At 35.3% G+C, this 17,909-nt stretch overlaps 1 protein-coding gene across 2 annotated transcripts; it reads left to right on the top strand.

The window, feature by feature from the left end:
- The first annotated feature begins 1,126 nt into the window (after positions 1-1,126).
- On the top strand, positions 1,127-7,027 carry LOC132632541 (MA3 DOMAIN-CONTAINING TRANSLATION REGULATORY FACTOR 1-like). Of its 2 annotated transcripts, XM_060348519.1 has the most exons (4): positions 1,127-1,418; positions 1,857-2,116; positions 3,851-3,945; positions 4,939-7,027. In XM_060348519.1, the coding sequence occupies exons 2-4, from the start codon at positions 1,867-1,869 to the stop codon at positions 6,733-6,735; spliced, it is 2,142 nt and encodes a 713-aa protein (XP_060204502.1). In that variant the 5' UTR covers positions 1,127-1,418; positions 1,857-1,866; the 3' UTR covers positions 6,736-7,027. The 2 variants fall into 2 exon arrangements, with proteins under 2 accessions (XP_060204502.1, XP_060204503.1); XM_060348520.1 differs by lacking the exons at positions 1,127-1,418; positions 3,851-3,945 and having other exon boundaries at positions 1,927-2,116.
- The last annotated feature ends 10,882 nt before the right edge of the window (positions 7,028-17,909 follow it).

Below are 17,909 nucleotides of genomic sequence, written 5' to 3'. Positions count from 1 at the left end.
GAGAAAGAGTCTTAATATATGAGAGCATTTACGGTTAAAAGCACATTTTGAATGTATAGCATACTTTATTGACAAAGAGAGTTAATATATGAGAGCATGTACAGTTAAAAGCACATTTTGAAGGTATAGACATCAAGTCCATGGTAAACAACGGAGGGAAGATCAGAAGGTCTGGAGCTTGTGTATGGGTGACAACAGTTTTAATCAATTAATTATTCAAATCAATGCTTTATGAAAGAACAAGTGTTAGTTTTTGCGAAAATGCATGTCTAGAGTGTTTATAGTTTGCACGGAATACTTTGATTTTCGTAAATAAAGATTTCAAACACTATTGTTTCTAGTTAGTGGGGACAGGTTTTAAAGGTGGAAATAGCATTAGTATGGTTACTTTTTAGGAAAGTTGTTTAAAACACAGCCGCAATTTAGAAATTGTTGCAAACCTAGTCGGCAGTCTCCATGGCACACGCTTCTTTTCGGTTCTTTTACGTCGATGATAGATCTCTGGTGTAATCCAAGAGCGCTAATAAGAGTTCACGCGTTATATTGTTGAAGAAACAGATAAAGGTGAATTGCTTTAAAGTTAACTGAATGAGAAATTGTGATTTAAAAGTTTGGATCATAACTGAATTCAGTTGCAAGAGTGCTTATATGTCGTGTCAATTTGTGAAAGCATGATAGGAAACATGGATCATGGACTGCTACGACTGAGAGTTGATGTCAAACTATGAAGAAGTAACAAAGTCCTGGGAGGAAAGCTGTTGTATGATGCTACCATAAAGCGTACGTAAATGTCGACAACTCTTTTTCGTATTTAACTAAACTTTAACAAATGTTGAAAAAGCATAACAACAACTCTAAAACGTAATTATAATGCAAATGGCCCTTCAAATCAAAAAGAAATTAGCTAGTTAGGCACGTAAACTTTTGTCTGAAAGTGAGGGCATCAATGTAACTTTCCAATATCCAAACCCTAAACTGGACCACGCTGAATGGGAGCTCTACAAAATAGAGTCACTCTTAGCTTAAGTGAGAAAGCCACGTGGATACAGTCATTGTCGCTGTTGCTGACGTGTACCTTTAATCGTGTAGCCTCCTCTCCTTATTTAAATCTTGCGTTCTCATCCATTTCAACTCACACACACTACCCCACTTTCTCTCACTTTTCTTTGTAAATTAAATCTCTATCTGAATCCACAAAAACCTATACATACATACCAGGACATACACACACCCATTCATATATATATATATATAATTTACACATCTTTTTCCTTTGTGAATCATTGATCTAGGGTTTCAGCAGTGTATTTGAGCTTGTTTTTGTTACTATTTGAAGATCTGATTCTCGATTTTCAATCCTCTCTTGGCTCAGGAGGATCCGAGCCAAGATCAGAGGAATTTATTCGCTATACGGACAGGTAAAAATCAGGATAGACATATAAAAAGTACTCTCTCTGTTTATCTTACTTTCCCTATTAGTCCTTTTAATAATTCCAACTTCCCACGTCACACGTTTAAGATCACAAGATCAAATGACATTTTGATACGTTCAATATATGTTTTTTTTTCCGCTTTCTTAACCTTTGTGTAGTCAAAACAAACAAATAATTTAAAATCGAGACAATCCTGATTACATAGAATGACAATTTTACTATAGCATTCCTGATTATTACTAAGTCATGTAATGATTGATAAGTCATGTAATGATTGATGGAATGATAAATTATCTCTTGGTTTTCCAAATTGGACGAGTAAAAATGGACATCTATTTTTAGTACAGAGAACAAGTAAACATGGATGGAGGGAGTATTTGTGTTGTTTTATTAAGTGGAGAGTTGATGGTTTGATGTGTGTAGGTTTTGTGAAATGGCGTCAAGTGAGGGATTGCTGACTGAGGAACAAAGGGAGATGTTGGATATTCAACAGCAGAATGTGGAAGTTCTATCATCATCTCCCAAGTCTCCCACACTGAAATCTCCACGTGCTAAATCCTCGTCAGTTTTCATGTCGGAACATCGCGTGAAGGCACCGGGCGGTGGGAAGGCATCCACGGCTGGGATTGCTGTGAGACATGTTCGACGTACACACTCAGGGAAACATATCCGGGTTAAGAAGGGTCAGTATTACTTTTTGGATGAATCATGATCATGTTTTACTTCTTCTTATGTTTTTGTATTGAATTGTTGGCTTCGGTATCAGGAACTATCTTTTTAATGCCCAATCAACAGACTACATCCTGGTGTTCTTATTGAGCTTAAGTTGAAAGAAGTTTTTTTTTTTTTTTTTTTTTTTACTGATTAAAATTTACAATAAATAGTAGAAGTAGAAATGCCATTGTAAGTGCCTTTTTGAAGGGAGGCATACGGAAAATTTGAACTTTTGTCAATTATTTGTGGATTGATGTACTTTGTAAGGACTTAATTTACTCTTATGTTTAAAACAATCATGTGTGGGCTAGGCCATTATAGTTAAAAAGGAGGCCACAGTGCAGAGAATTGTGCTTAAGGCAACACTTGTTTTTCATGTTATGTGAATACTCCAAGAGTTTCTGGTGAGAGGTTGATTTCAGATTTATATTTGATGATTTCAACCTGTATGGTTTAACCACTTAACCCATTGCGTTGTAAAAATTCAAAGTTCAATATTTGATGAAATTTTAGTGACTTTTCACATCGTATTTATTTTCATTTCATGTCAAAAATGCTGAGTTCAGTTGTTGAACTCATGCTCTGGTCTGCATATGTTCCCGGTAAACTCCTATATTGTACTCCACACAATATCAATAATTCAGGAGAGTACTAATGTGCTCAAGAGTAGGGCAGGGATCAATGAAGTGGAAAATTACTTGGAGATCAAGGTTCATATTCAAGCCGAGATTTAGAAAATACTGAGTAGTTTTTCTTATTTAGCTAAGCTCAAAACATCTCCAATGTATTTTGACACCATTGCATTAGCAATAATCTGCTTTGATATGTGTTACTTGAGCCGAGGGTCTTTTGGAAACAACCTCTTTACCTCCATGAGGTAGGAATAAGGTCTGCGTACAATCTACTCTCCCCAGACCCCATATGTTGTTGTCGAAGTTTCAAGGGTTTTAATTCACTTAACAACTCATTTTAGAACTTGAGGTGATGTTTTCCTTTATCCTGTTAAGTTTCAGTTAGTCCTTCAACTCTTTCTTTTATTACTGATATAATACACATATCAAGTTAATTACTTGTAAATGGGTGGAATGCCTGGGGCACGAGAGGTAGAAGGGCAGTAGAGCTGTTTCACCTTTGCTGAGCCAAACGGTGTTGAAATAAAGTAGGGCAGACGGAGTGCGTATACTTTTGAAGGGGTGGGGACACCTTTTATGAATTTTCGTGGATATGTGAACAGTGTGTACTGTTCATGACAAAATTTTGTTCATGTTCATCACGCAAAGATCTAACTAATAGGAGCTGAAGTTTGTTAGTAGACATCCTTCCGCATTTGAGAACACCGATGAAGTATGCAAGAGAAATGGATGCCATTAGTCAGTTTCCAGGCTTCTATTATTGTAAAATGAACAGGTAAGGATTCAGGAGGATGTGGCAAGACTAGGAGAATTACCAAAGCCTAGGCTAGTAACTAACAAGTCTCTCAGCAAGAGCTGTGCATTTGTCAACCAACATGAGAGAGAGAGAGAGAGAGAGAGAAAGAGATGGAGAGAACCACAATGGAAAAAACTCATGCACCTGAAAAACCTAATGTCAGAAAAATGCGTGGACTATTTTTCATGCAGCTTGTATGCTTTTCTCAAGAAAAATTTCTTTTTCTGTCCATATACTGAAGGCTTCTCTTCTCTTTATTTGATGGCGAGAAACAGATGGTGCTGGTGGTAAAGGCACTTGGGGAAAACTGCTCGATACTGATGTTGAATCTCATCTTGATAGAAAAGATCCCAACTATGATAGTGGTGAGGTAAGTCGTTCAACTTATTCAACTATATACTTCTTAGGAACAGCCTCTCTACCCAACAAAGGAAGGGGCAAGATCTGCGTACACCCCACCCTGCCCAGATCCCACTTGTGGGATCACACTGGGTGTGTTGTTTTTTGAGACTGTATACTTAGGTGAACTAAGTTACTTTGGTTATATTGCACGTGACATTATTCTTTATTCGAGTACTAAAATATTTTCTTGGTAATATTACATTGTACAATAGAACCATCCCTCAAGTTCTAAAACTCTTAAAAAATATATTGCTATGCAATTGCGGATTAGAATTTAAAAAACAGGAATTTAAAAGGAGGGGAGGGAATCAGCGATGAGAAAGAATAATGCAAAGCACAAAAAAATTTGGGCTAAATATCGTGATTGTAGATAAGGGTAAAAGTCAAGGGTCATAAGGATTGTATAGTTCTGCCTTGCAAAGTTATTTTTCTTAGTGCTTTGTAATGTATACCTGATGCACCATCATTAATTTATTTTTTCTTTCTTCCCTGCCTATTTACATCTGTGTCTGATAAGTAAATAATACCAAAGAATTGTGAATCCTAAAGAATCACATTTTCCACTGGGGAACCTACTTAACCACTAAGCCATAGGGTCTAATTGTTCCCTTGAAGTATATATGGTCAACATTTTTCTTTATGGCAGTTTAAATCAATTTTTAACGGTAGTGAGCAGTGGTCATCAAAAGAAATATTATTGGTTTTGAGCAGTATTTTAAGTTTAAATCCTTGGAGTTATAATGCCATGTGAAGGGAAGAGAGGACACAAAATACATATCCTTGTTTAAGGTAATTTTTAATTTTCCATCTGCCAATTCCATTTTGTATGAAGCGATTGATTCCTGGTCTAGTCTGTTTTACTGTAATTGCTTGATTAATCAGTGTAGTAGGATGCCGCCTGAGTAATTTTTCATCAGGGATTTATATTAATGCTGTCTCCACCTTTACTCTATATGAACAGGAGCCGTATAAGCTTGTAGGGACTGCTGTCTCTGATCCATTAGAGGATTACAAGAAATCTGTAGTATCAATTATAGAGGAATATTTCAGCACTGGCGACGTGGAAGTGGCTGCATCTGATCTCAAGGAATTAGGGTCGACTGAGTATCATCCATATATTATTAAGAGGCTTGTTTCTATGGCAATGGATAGGCATGACAAGGAGAAAGAAATGACTTCAGTTCTTCTTTCTGCTCTTTATGCCGATGTCATCAACCCTACCCAGATTAGTCAGGGGTTTTACATGCTTGTGGAGTCTGCTGATGACTTGGCAGTGGACATACCAGATACTGTTGATATCCTTGCTTTATTCATTGCACGTGCTGTGGTTGATGACATTCTTCCACCAGCTTTTATTGCTAGAGTCAGAAAAATGCTACCGGAATCCTCCAAGGGGTTTAAGGTGTTGCAAACTGCTGAGAAGAGCTATCTCTCAGCTCCACACCATGCAGAACTTGTTGAGAAGCGCTGGGGTGGCAGCACCCAATTCACTGTTGAGGAAGTCAAGAAAAGGATTGCTGATCTTCTGAGGGAATATGTTGAGAGTGGAGATACTGTTGAGGCCTGCAGATGCATAAGACAGTTGGAAGTTCCATTTTTTTATCATGAAGTCGTCAAGAGAGCTTTAGTTTTAGCCATGGAGATGCGGTCTGCTGAACCACTTATTCTGAAACTTTTAAAGGAGGCTGCAGAAGAGGGTCTTATAAGTTCCAGTCAAATGGTGAAGGGCTTTTCTAGGATGACTGAGAGTATTGATGATCTTTCTCTGGATATTCCTTCTGCAAAAACATCATTCCAGTCAATTGTTCCTCGTGCAATCTCTGAGGGATGGCTTGACGCATCTTCTCTGAAAGCCTCAGGGGAAGATGGGCAAGCGAATGGACCAGATGATGAAAAATTGAAGCAATACAAGAAACAAATTGTTAGCATAATCCATGAATATTTTCTCTCGGATGACATTCCAGAACTAATCCAGAGTCTGGAAGATTTGGGGCAACCTGAGTTTAACCCCATTTTCCTAAAGAAGCTAATCACCCTTGCCATGGACAGGAAAAACAAGGAAAAGGAAATGGCATCTGTTTTGCTCTCTGCACTTCATATTGAGATTTTTTCAACTGAAGACATAGTGAATGGATTTGTGATGCTACTGGAATCTTCGGAAGATACAGCACTTGATATTTTAGATGCTTCCAATGAACTAGCTCTTTTCCTTGCAAGGGCTGTAATAGATGACGTCCTTGCTCCACTGAATTTGGAGGAGATATCAAACAAGCTGCCACCAAATTGCAGCAGTGGAACGGAGACCATCTGTACGGCTCAATCACTTCTACATGCACGGCATGCTGGAGAAAGGATACTGAGGTGTTGGGGTGGCGGGACTGGCTGGGCTGTGGAGGATGCAAAGGATAAGATACAGAAACTCCTTGAGGAATTTGAAAGTAGTGGTGTTCTCAATGAAGCTTGCCAGTGCATACGGGATCTCGGAATGCCATTCTTCAATCATGAGGTGGTGAAGAAAGCTTTGGTTATGGCAATGGAGAAGAAGAATGACAGGATGCTGGATTTACTGCAAGAGTGCTTTAACGAGGGGCTCATCACCATAAACCAGATGACTAAAGGCTTTGGGAGGATCAAGGATGGGCTTGAAGATCTGGCCCTTGACATTCCGAATGCAAAGGATAAATTCACGTTTTATTTGGAGCATGCCACAGAAAAAGGCTGGCTGTTACCGGCTTTTGGGTTTCCTGATGCATCTTAATGAGAAGAATCATATACATTAGCTTGTTGCATCTCTGTATGTTGTTCGTTCTTGCCTTCTCCAAGTCCGTTTTATTGGGAGTGGTGGATAGACACGGACCAGTCCTTCCTAGTTCCTCTTTCTTTTAAGTTTCTTGTATGATGGATATCTTTTGATGTAAAAATTAGGCCTCTCGTGTTCATCTAGTGTAGTGGCAAGTGCGTAGTGCATTAGCCTTACTGTCTTCCATAATGAGTTAGTACAGATCATTATCAATAATCGTACATTTACTGAGTTTAATCATTTTGGTCAATTCTACGTTGTTGACTTGCCTTGCGCCATTTGTGTTGGGAAGAAACAAGAAATAATCAAATTGCACGATGAGGTAACAGCAGAAGAATTACCAAAGTCGAAATTTCCCACACTATTTGAATCAAGAGAAGATAATAAACACTAGCACAAATGGAAATTCAGGCAGCAGCTATACCAACAAATCTGGCGGGTGCACTTGTGCCTTGTGGATATATTATGAGGGCAACATAAAAAAAGAGAATTGTTTGTAGTTGTAGTTGTTGGACAGGGCTTTTTTTTTTATAATCTAAGCTACCGGTAAGGGAGAGATAAAAGTTATTTATAAGAACTCTTTTTTCTGTTATAAAATAATATTAAAAGTAGAGGACACAAAAGATATAGCCAAAGAAGTTGGGAGAGGAAGAAATTTTATTGCTCTTTTAATTCATCTACAAATGAGTAAATGAACTTCCTATTTATAATAGGAAAGTCTTGATGGCCAAGTAGTGAACTTGGTGGCCAAGTAATTTACTTGGTGACCAAGAAACTTCCTTGCTCTCCATGTTATTAATGGACATACAAAAATATTTACAACACTCTCCCTCGGATGCATTAATTAGATGATGTGCATCGTTAAAACTTTATTAAGGAAAACCCCGTGAGAAAAATTCCTAGTGAAGGAAAAAGAGTACACATATCTAATAATGCGCTTTGAGAACTGCCTCATTAAAAATCTTACTAGGAAAATCCAAATGGGACAAAACCTTGGTTAAGGGAAAAAGAGTACAACGCGTATTTACTCCTCCTAATTAAAGCATCACATAATTCTTGAAGATGGTGTACTCCGATCTTGTATACCAACTTATCATATGTTGAGGTTGGTAGAGCCTTTGTGATCAGATCTCAAATGATCATTCGACGAACTAGTTGATCATCTGCATCTTCATTCCTTAGGTAGAGTTGCATCATTGCCAAGTACATTCTTGACTTGCTTCATAAACCGTTGTTGTCTTTCTATAATTTGACCGTCATGTAAAACAACATGGTATGACAGTAATCCTTCATGGAAATAGATAACATATCTGGATCGAACTCTTATATCGATCAGACGAATGCCCTGTATATCCAAAACACTTGACAATATTTGTTAGGATAAACATATTCATATCAGGGCTTTCATTTGTAATATGCAATTGATCTTATTTCAATATCTCTGTATAGGAGTGAAACGATATCATGCTCATAGTTATAGCAGGATATATAAATGCATCAATTGCACAAATATATGGTATTTCAGGACCAATTCAATTTTCTCATTTCAACTTCTTTTAGCAGATAATCTACTGATTTTAAAAACTTTTTAAGAGCTCCAATGATATTCAAGCCATCATCAACTTGCACAATAATATGAAAGGTTCCGATTATCATAAAGAGACAAGGATAAATAGGATCATTTTTGTTTCCTTCGTCAATGAATATTTACTAAGGTGATTAAATCACATTTACCTTACCTGATTTAATCCATATAAGGATTATGAACAAGTTTCTCAAGAATTTGTATATGCTTCAGGCATTTTGAATCCTTCAGAAATTTTCATTTAAATTTTGTCAAGTAAGCCATATAGGCTGTGACAACTTCCATCATTATAACTTATGATATCTTCTAATGTCTAGACTACAGGTCCAATCGCTTACCAAGATTCATCATATCACTTGGTAATTATTTCTACGTCAGTATGCTTTAAGAGACGTAGAATTCATATCCTCACAATCTTATACAATATTGCGCGCCATACCGTATCAAAGATATCATCGATGAGATATCATCTCGTATCGATTCGCAATTCGACATAACTTACTGAGATCTCATTACTTCATTATTTTCAGGTACCTGAACCTCTCATAAGGTTTATGAAGTGTTATGTCGTAGCTCTTCAAGAGCACATTGCCTCCTTATTTTGATCATTTGCTCCTCCTTTTTTCAAGGATTATTATATTTGGAACCGATTGGTCTACCATGCTCCATGCATGCTGTAGACTCTATCCTTCAGGGATATTAGGAGCATTTTGCAGATGAAATATGAAATAGTTGGGTTAGCAAATGCTTCCAGCATTTGACTAGAATTATCTGAGGATCATACTGATGATAATTCACAACATATTTCTTAGCTGCTTATTCTCTGCCCCTTATTTTAGTGACATATATCCCCATTTTCTTTGGGAAAATCCATCTGTGTGCATCATGGTATATCCATTAATCATATACCGCATATCAAAACGCTATAAGATGGAAATATCTAGTTCCTGACCCTGAATCAAATATGAGGGGAGAATTTATCAAAATTCATTGATTTGAAGCATACAAGTGTTGTTGTATGCAATATATCACATCTCAGACCAACACCTGAAGCTCTGTTCTCATAAGCAATGGTTTGGCTATATTATGGAGGCATCTAATGTCAAACCAGCTTATATATAAACCAACATTATCAAGATGATTGTCTTGATTACATATTCTGAAAATTGTGTTTCCAACTCAATTATTTTGAGCAAGCAACTTCGTAAATGTCAAACTGCCAGTTGACAATAAACATACATGTGACTGTCTCATAGATGCATCTATTTAAGACATCACATTGCAGGTGAAGGGGCCCACATTCACCTTTTATATTTTTCAGAATTTTGGGGATTCAGTCCCAATATTAGCTGGTGTAATCAACTTATCATGAGAACAAGCAACACAAACAAATTCTTGAAGAATCTTTGAGTTCTTCAATATGTTTTTAATACTCAATTAGCATATCAGGTTTAAATCAGGACGATCAAAATGGTCTTGTTAACTGATAAAATTATCTGTACCCGTAAACTTCAAGTTTACCATGACGAGTGCTATTTATTTTAATAAACTTCTGGTTTACTATTGCATGAAATTGTATATCAATAAACTTCTGGTATATCGTAGTATGTGATCTCATCATGCTCGGGTAACATTTCACATGTGTATTTCTTACCCATAGTAACTTGAAGATATTTAATATTTCGATCATTTGTAGTCTCAATATGATAATCATTTTTATTGTTAGTAAACTTCAGGTCTACTACAGTTTGTTTTCCGAACGTAACAATTATGATCTACGATGAATGGTATTCTCATATATAACATCTTCAAGAGACTTCAATTTATTTATCATAATCAGATATTATTTGGACACTGCTAGTGTCATGATACTTGTAAATAAATAATTAGCTCTTCTGGAGCCTTTGATCATTAATTTCTATTACCAAATATTTCTTAAATACTTCTGTTACCATGAAAGCAAATTTCGACACTACTGGTGTCACGAAATAAACATTGAATTCTAAACTTCAATATTTCAAATATCTCCTTCAAGGAGATTCATCATTAAATGAATATTTTCTATCTAAGCGTCAACCACATAATAATCACATCCTCCATAAAGAGATACATTAATTGTTATTTCCTTCAAGGAAATCAATAACAACTAACCATAATGTATCAATGTGTGTCACACCCCATTTTAACCGGACGTTAAATTTAGGAGTACAACATATTGGTGATTCCTATTTCTTTTGTTTTTAAGGAGTCGCCACCTAATTAATTTAACGGTGAATTAGGGCACCTAGATGTTAACTAAGGTAAAGTTAAAACTAAACCTCCGTTAATAGTCTGCTTAACCAATGTGATTCTAGGTAAGGGCTCTATATTATCCTAAAGGGAAGGGGTTAGGCATCCTTTAGAATCCGCTAACTACGGTTATCCGGCCAAACTTAGGTTAATTAATTAAGATGGAAATTCATATAAAAGAGGACTTTGAATGCCATTTTAAATAAACTCGTAAATATTACTAAGGCTTTAATCAAATGCTATTTAGAAATAAAACTTATAAAAGATAGTTTGCATAAAAGAGGATTTTAGATGCTATTTAAATAAAGCTTAAAATGTTGCTAAGACTTTATATGAAAGTAATGATGATGTCGTTTGAAATAATACTTGTAGAAAATATGATGTATTGCATAAAAGAAGATTTTAAAGGCTATTTAAAATAAAACTTGGACATGCTAAAACCTTGAATGAAAATGTAATGGTGTTATTGAAAATAAGACTTGCAAAAATATAACAACTCGCTATAGCAAAATGTGAACTTTAGACAAAATTTTGTATTATATCAATATGGTGATGTAAAATACCTAAACTCATTTTCTTTAAAATGTGATGGATAGGGTATGAGTTTTCGTTCTTTTATATTAACTATACTTGGCTAAAAGAAGTATATTATTGGATAAACTTTGAAAAATTATTCATAGAATGTATTTGAACTTATATTTGCATATTAGTGATGTTTTGGAATTTCTGGGATAGTGAGCATGAAATATGATTCTTTTAACTCAATATATAAGGTCATGCTATTTTGCAAATCAATTATGCTAAATAAAATAAATATTAGATATTATAAATAGTTTTAACATGAAAAGTAAAAAAAGAGAATAAAACTTATGGAATTGATTGTTAGTCTTCCTTAAACTTACTACCCATTACTAAAACTAAACCTACTAATTCATTAGGATTTATCTAAGTTAATAAAATAAGATAAGGTTAGTCATACAAAGCAAATAAAAATATACAACAATAAATAAGATAGAGGGGAAGAGAATTGAATGGATCTGACCCATTTTCTAGGCCCAACTGCTGCGAACATGAATGGGCTCGGCCCATTTTAGATTGTTGCGATCACTGTTGCTATTGGGCTTATTGGGCCTTGGCCCCGAATTTGTGTTTTCCATTTTTGCTGTGAAAAAGAGAGTTGGATGGAGAACTGAGTCATGTTGGGCTCTTGGCCCAACATCCAATGCGGAGGAAAACGAGTCCTCAGACTCGTATGCGATGATCATGCATAAAACAAAAGAAAAAGATTAGTATATGATCAATAAGGTTAAGCATATAAAAATATAAATTCAAAACGACTCCGTCGATTATATAGATTATGTATATCCAAGTGTATTTCACGAACATACTTTGATATGCATTTATATACACGAACATATAAATTCAAAATGATGTGCAGGTATCTGTTGGTTTTGGGAGCTTTGAACTCAGGTGGGTATACTTTCAAATGAATACTTTAAGTAAGCATCCACAACTAAGGAATCTAACTCCATTGTTTTAAAACTGAGTTCTTCCAAATGCTTGTCCAAACTAAACTGGAATAGAACACAATGGTGTTTAAAGAATGAGTTAGAGATGGTTGTGATCAAACATATTCCTAACAGTCTTCAACCCTTCTTTGCTCAGTTTTCTCTTCTTTAAAAATACATATCAGCAAAGCCATTTATCGAATCATATCAAATGAACAACCAAATAAACTCAGTTCCTTAAAATCTTTATAGGGAAAAGTTGACCATAGCAGGTTTCAGGAGGGGACTTCAGATTTCAATCACATAACAGAACTTCAGACATTCACTAACTGATCTCGACGAAAAGTTTCAACTATTGATCACAAGCTTCAGCAGGATGCCAACACAAATTTTAAATAGCCAAGGGTTGAACTTAGTAAGTAACATATATGAACATGCTTGGAAACTACTACTACTAAGCATAACCAAACAAAGATAGTAATTAACACATATAAATATATATCCTAAACTAGCAATTAACATGGCTGTCTTCTAACATATAGAACAAGTTAATAAATGAACAAATCTAACATGTATGATTCTTAAATTAACTACATGATTGTTTGGCAGGGATATACACTTACTAATTGTGCATATGCAACACAACTCGAATCAAATACAATTCATAACAACCCAACACTTAACTACACATGATTTGGAAGCTCTAACTATCATGTTCCACATAGCAAAGATCTGATTTTATTAAGCAGATAAAAGAGAGAACACCACTATATAATGATTTGGCCAGCCCACATATTAAACAGGATCCACCATTTAACTTAGAGGATGATTACAAAGTCCTATAACATGTGAGAATAGCTTGACGGACATACAGACCAATCTGAGTAAGCACAACCTAACACTAATTCATACCTCGAGTTCCGCCGAGGCATCAAACAGACACAAATGCTAACATATCATCCTTTATAGAGTTAGACCAGACGCATACCATATTAGGCTCAAATTTGTAGAAGGCAAACAAGAAGGTTCATTTACAGACCACAATGGAGGCATATTAACTCAATACAATGCCATTTGGCAGTTTTTTTTTGTCAAATATAAGTGAAAACCATGACCAAAATTAACTAGACAGTTTTCATGCCATTTAAGTGAATTCCAACACAATGAAGAGTCTAGGTAATGAACTCAGTCCCTATTTGAACATTGACTGGATTAAGGCTAATACACCAGTACATTTTACTGCATTAAACTGCTGAACCTGCTTATTTAAACCAACTTAACATAGCAACATGCTTGAACACAAAGGCTAGCTAAATTAGCATATAACATGCTTAACCATAAAACGACTCATCGTATCAAGGTTCATTAGATTAAACTGACTTAAGCAGGCATGGAAATCCCAATACTAAGCAAAACAGAAGGGTTTTTCTACTTCAACTATGATTATAGTTTCAGATTGAGCAAACAAAATAGGCTACTTTGAGTGTAATTTTTATACTAATTACAAAACTAAACAGGACAGACTTAATGACTAAACATGATTTCATACCAACTACGATACTAAGCAAACAGACTAAAAGGTTAAATACAATTTCTTACCAACTGCAATACTAAGCAAACAAACTAAGTAGCTAAACTCAGAACAGATTTAATACTTGGAATATATTTCAACAGGCATATTTAACTAAAATTAAACTAAAACGAGACTGATATATATACACGTCTCACTGTATGGAACTGCTAAACATATTTCTAAACCAATTAACCCAACCTAACACAGAAATATGCTTAACCCCATAGATTAATTATGCTAACACATACCGTGCTTAAACTGATGCTAAAATTAATATCAACATACAAGAAACATGTAATTTAAACTAAGATACAAGAAAAAATGCAAGCAAAATAAAAGGGACAGGGGATTTTGATAACCAAACAGAGATTTACTAGGCGACCTTAACTACATATTCTAGCAAAATAAGGAAGGAAATGGCCATATTCTAAGTGAGGTTACCATGACACAAAGGACAAAACCAGGATCAAGTCAAGATAACAACTATAGAGGCACAAAATGTACGTATGTTCATGCTAAGCTAATATGAAAGAGACATCAAACTGAAACAACATTCACTTTTATATTAAACTATTAGGCATCAAAATAAACATATACAATTGTATCAATAAGATTTCTGCTAAACTAGCACATGGAATAAGAATAAACCTAAACTATTATATGGTATCATATAAAGGTACAGCCAAGCAAAACCACAGGGGGCAATCTGATGCCCCACTAGCCAGAGCTGGACAAATATGGCACAATTAAGCAGCTAAACTAATCTGTGACCAATCATTATGGAGCAGGCACACCATACTTAATCTGCCATAAGCTAAATAACATATGGCTAACCCAAACAAGACATAAATGAACCACTGCAGAACAATTAAAATGCAAACATATGCACATAATTAGCAAACTACCAGCTAATATATAGAACTAACCAAATGAAGAATAGATAAGCAATGTAGACCTAACTAGCATATGACTACCCAAATTGATACCTAATATGGGGCTGAACAACTGCAGAACTATAAACAGGATTAATCTAAGCTTAAACATGCATAATGCGACCTATACAACTACAGACAGGAACCAAAATATGACTAACCAAACAGATCACATAAGCAGTCTGAAGCACTCGAGCAGTTACTAAATTTAACTAAGGGAAGGTGACTTACATACTAAGGGAAGAGAGCACCTAATTGATTTCATGCAAATAACAGGGAGATAGCATCATACATGAAAAAGAACCAGGCAAGTAAATTTCATTCAAGGCAGGGGAGTGTCAAAATCATAGTAAGGAAACAGCGACCTCAACCAAATTGAAACTTCCTTCTTCCAAATATAGAATCCAAAAAAAAAAAAAAAACAGAATTGATTTTAAATATTTGTATTCCTTTAAAGACTATTTAGCCAATTTATATTAGATTGACTAGGTCTTATTTGATTAGGTTTAACTTGATTAAACTAACATGCACAACTATAAACAACAGAAAGATTATATGTGCCTAGACTGATCATTAACCAGATTAACTAGGAATGAGACTCCAAATAAATCCATACAATTTACCAGATTGAATTCTCAGCATGCAAACAAACTATGTTCAAATAAGCCGAACATCTTGAACTAAATGAACAGCAACATCCGACAATATCTAAACTAAACTAAAATGTAATAATGACTCATCTACTACTACAGCTAAGCTGAACATCGAACTAAACCATACAAAATTAAAAGGGAAGGAATGGGATTTACCTTCTTCGGGTGCAGCGAAGTGAGGCTTCGAGTCTTCGATCTACACTCGAACACTGCCAAATCCGAGTTTGCGATGCTCGGATTCGCAGCAGCAGCAGCAAGGTAAACGAGAATAAAATTGATTTGATATTTTTGATTTGACAATGAAACAAGACCGAAACTGCTAAAAGAACTCATATTTTTAGGAATTATAAGCGACTAAAAGACTCATATTTTAGAACTTTTCGGAGTTCAAAAAATTGTTTCAGAACCTTAATTTTCAGGGGATTCTGTGATTCGAAAAAAAAGAACTACAAAATAGGGGGGGGGGGGGGGGGGGGTTGGGGTTCAAGAACTGTGATTCTTAGGGGATTTCCTGCGATTCCAGAACTTGTCCTTAGGGGGTTTCTGAGATTCCAACGCTTGTCCTCCTTAGGGGGTTTCTGCGATTCCAACGCTTGTCCTCCTCCTAAACGATTTCAAGCCGCGCCATTTATAGGGTTTTGGCTCGTTTGAGTCGAAGAAAAAGGAGAGAGGAGCGGGGAACAGAGGAAAGTGGGGAACAGAGGGAAGTGGGAGCGGGTGTAGGCGGCGGTGGTGGGGACGAGAGATGACGAAGAGGAGCGGCGGTGGTGGGGAAAAGAGAGACGAAGGAGAGGAGAGAAAGAGGAAAGAGAAAGTGGCGGGTGAGGGTGAAAATGAAGGAAACCCTAGGGTTTCCTTTGTTAAAAGAAAACGGGTCGGGTCAAATGGGTACTGGGTCGGGTATGGTTTAAATAATGGGCTTATTATTTTTAAAATGTTGGGCTAGATGGAAGAAATAGTTTGGCTTCTAAATTTACATAAGAAACCCATTTTAAATTAATCATATACTGAGTGTGCTAAAATACCCCCTTAATATAAAGTATGTGTTTACTAACATTTATATGAAAAATAAAATGACGCCGTAATAGTCGGGCGATAATATATTTGAAATTCAACAGTAAGTAAATGCTATTATTAAATTACGCGAAGATAAATGTGATGCGTGTGCATAAGCTGGTAAAATGCCAAAATAGATAAAAATTGTGAATTAAAATAATAATAATGATAATAATAATAATAATAATAATAATAATAATAATAATAATAATGATAATAATAGTGGTGAATGCAATGGAATAATGAAACGCCGATTTTAATAAAGCTAATAATTATAGTAAAATATAAATATATATTTTTTTTAATTTGCCAAAAAATATTAGAAGCGCAAATAGATATTTCGGAGGAGAGGTGGGACAAAATTGGGTGTCAACAATGTGTAGAAACATTCTATTTTACTTTCTTTTTTCTTAAAAAGATACTTGGATAAAATTATTTAAGATGTTTCTGCGTACGACAGGTACGTGTTGCTATGTCTTAATTTCATACCACAAAAATAACATGTATATTCCTTGTATTTCATCTCTCAAGGAGACATGTTGTGGTATTTCTTCATTCACTTCGGGAAATGAAACGTGATTATTCAAATGTGCTTGCAATACGACGTTCATCAATAGCTCGTTATTTTGCTCAAGCACAAGAAGACATTGCTCAGAATATTTCTCAGATATTTTAGCCGTTCTTTCTGCTTCAGGAGTGAAGATTAAAATTTTACTACTCCAGGAGTAAAGTTTAAAGGTTTACTACTTCGAGAGTAAATTTCAAAGTTTTACTACTTCAGGAGTAAAATTTCAGAATTCTACTACTTCGGGAGTCGATTTCAGAGTTGTACTACTTCAGGAGTAGAATTCAAAGCCTTACTACTTCAGGAGTAAAATTCATAGTCTTACTACTTCTAGTAGAATTCAGAGTCTTACTATTTAGTGGGTAGAGCTCAAAGTTCTACTACTTCAGGAGTAGAGTTCAAAGTTTGCTACTCGAGGAGCAAATTTATGAGTTTAGTACTTCAGGAGTAAAGCATATAATATTCAGAATATTTCTTTTCAATTATTCTACCTCTTCTGGAGATGAATCATGATATTTTCACAATCAAATGCACATTTATATTTATAGGTTTTACTACATACTATCACATTCACTTCAGAGAATGGATCTGTATTTGCAGCATTTATTAAAAGTTTTCATTCTTCAGGAATAAAACATAATTCTCTGAACGTGCCTTAAGCATATCAAATCGTGATAGCTTATAGCTTCTTTTAAGATATTGCTACTTCAGGAGCAAATTGAGGTATACATATTTAGTCCCAACAGCAAGCCCATAAAACTATTACCACTTCTGGTGGTTATAGACATAAATAAGTTTAGACACAACGAGGCATAGAAATTATTGTCACTTCTGATGACCATGTATTTCTTGCAAGCTCTCATTTAGCCATTAAGGGATATGAGATTAATATCATAATCTCTCTTAACAATATTATTCTTCGGGAACACATTTGAGGCATAAATAGTCAAGAATTAATTAGGTTTCTCAGA

Source organism: Lycium barbarum, chromosome 3 (genome assembly GCF_019175385.1).
Source record: "Lycium barbarum isolate Lr01 chromosome 3, ASM1917538v2, whole genome shotgun sequence".
NCBI classification, from domain to species: Eukaryota; Viridiplantae; Streptophyta; class Magnoliopsida; order Solanales; family Solanaceae; genus Lycium; species Lycium barbarum.
The sequence above is the reverse complement of the archived record's forward strand: the minus strand, read 5'-3'. Positions and strand labels throughout refer to the sequence as shown.

Bases quoted from the DNA above. Each gene is read 5' to 3' on its own strand.
- LOC132632541 (XM_060348519.1), top strand. From the start codon at position 1,867: ATGGCGTCAAGTGAGGGATTGCTGACTGAGGAACAAAGGGAGATGTTG. The intron at 2,117-3,850 runs GTCAGTATTACT...GGCGAGAAACAG, and splicing joins ACATATCCGGGTTAAGAAGG to ATGGTGCTGGTGGTAAAGGC. The intron at 3,946-4,938 runs GTAAGTCGTTCA...CTATATGAACAG, and splicing joins CCAACTATGATAGTGGTGAG to GAGCCGTATAAGCTTGTAGG.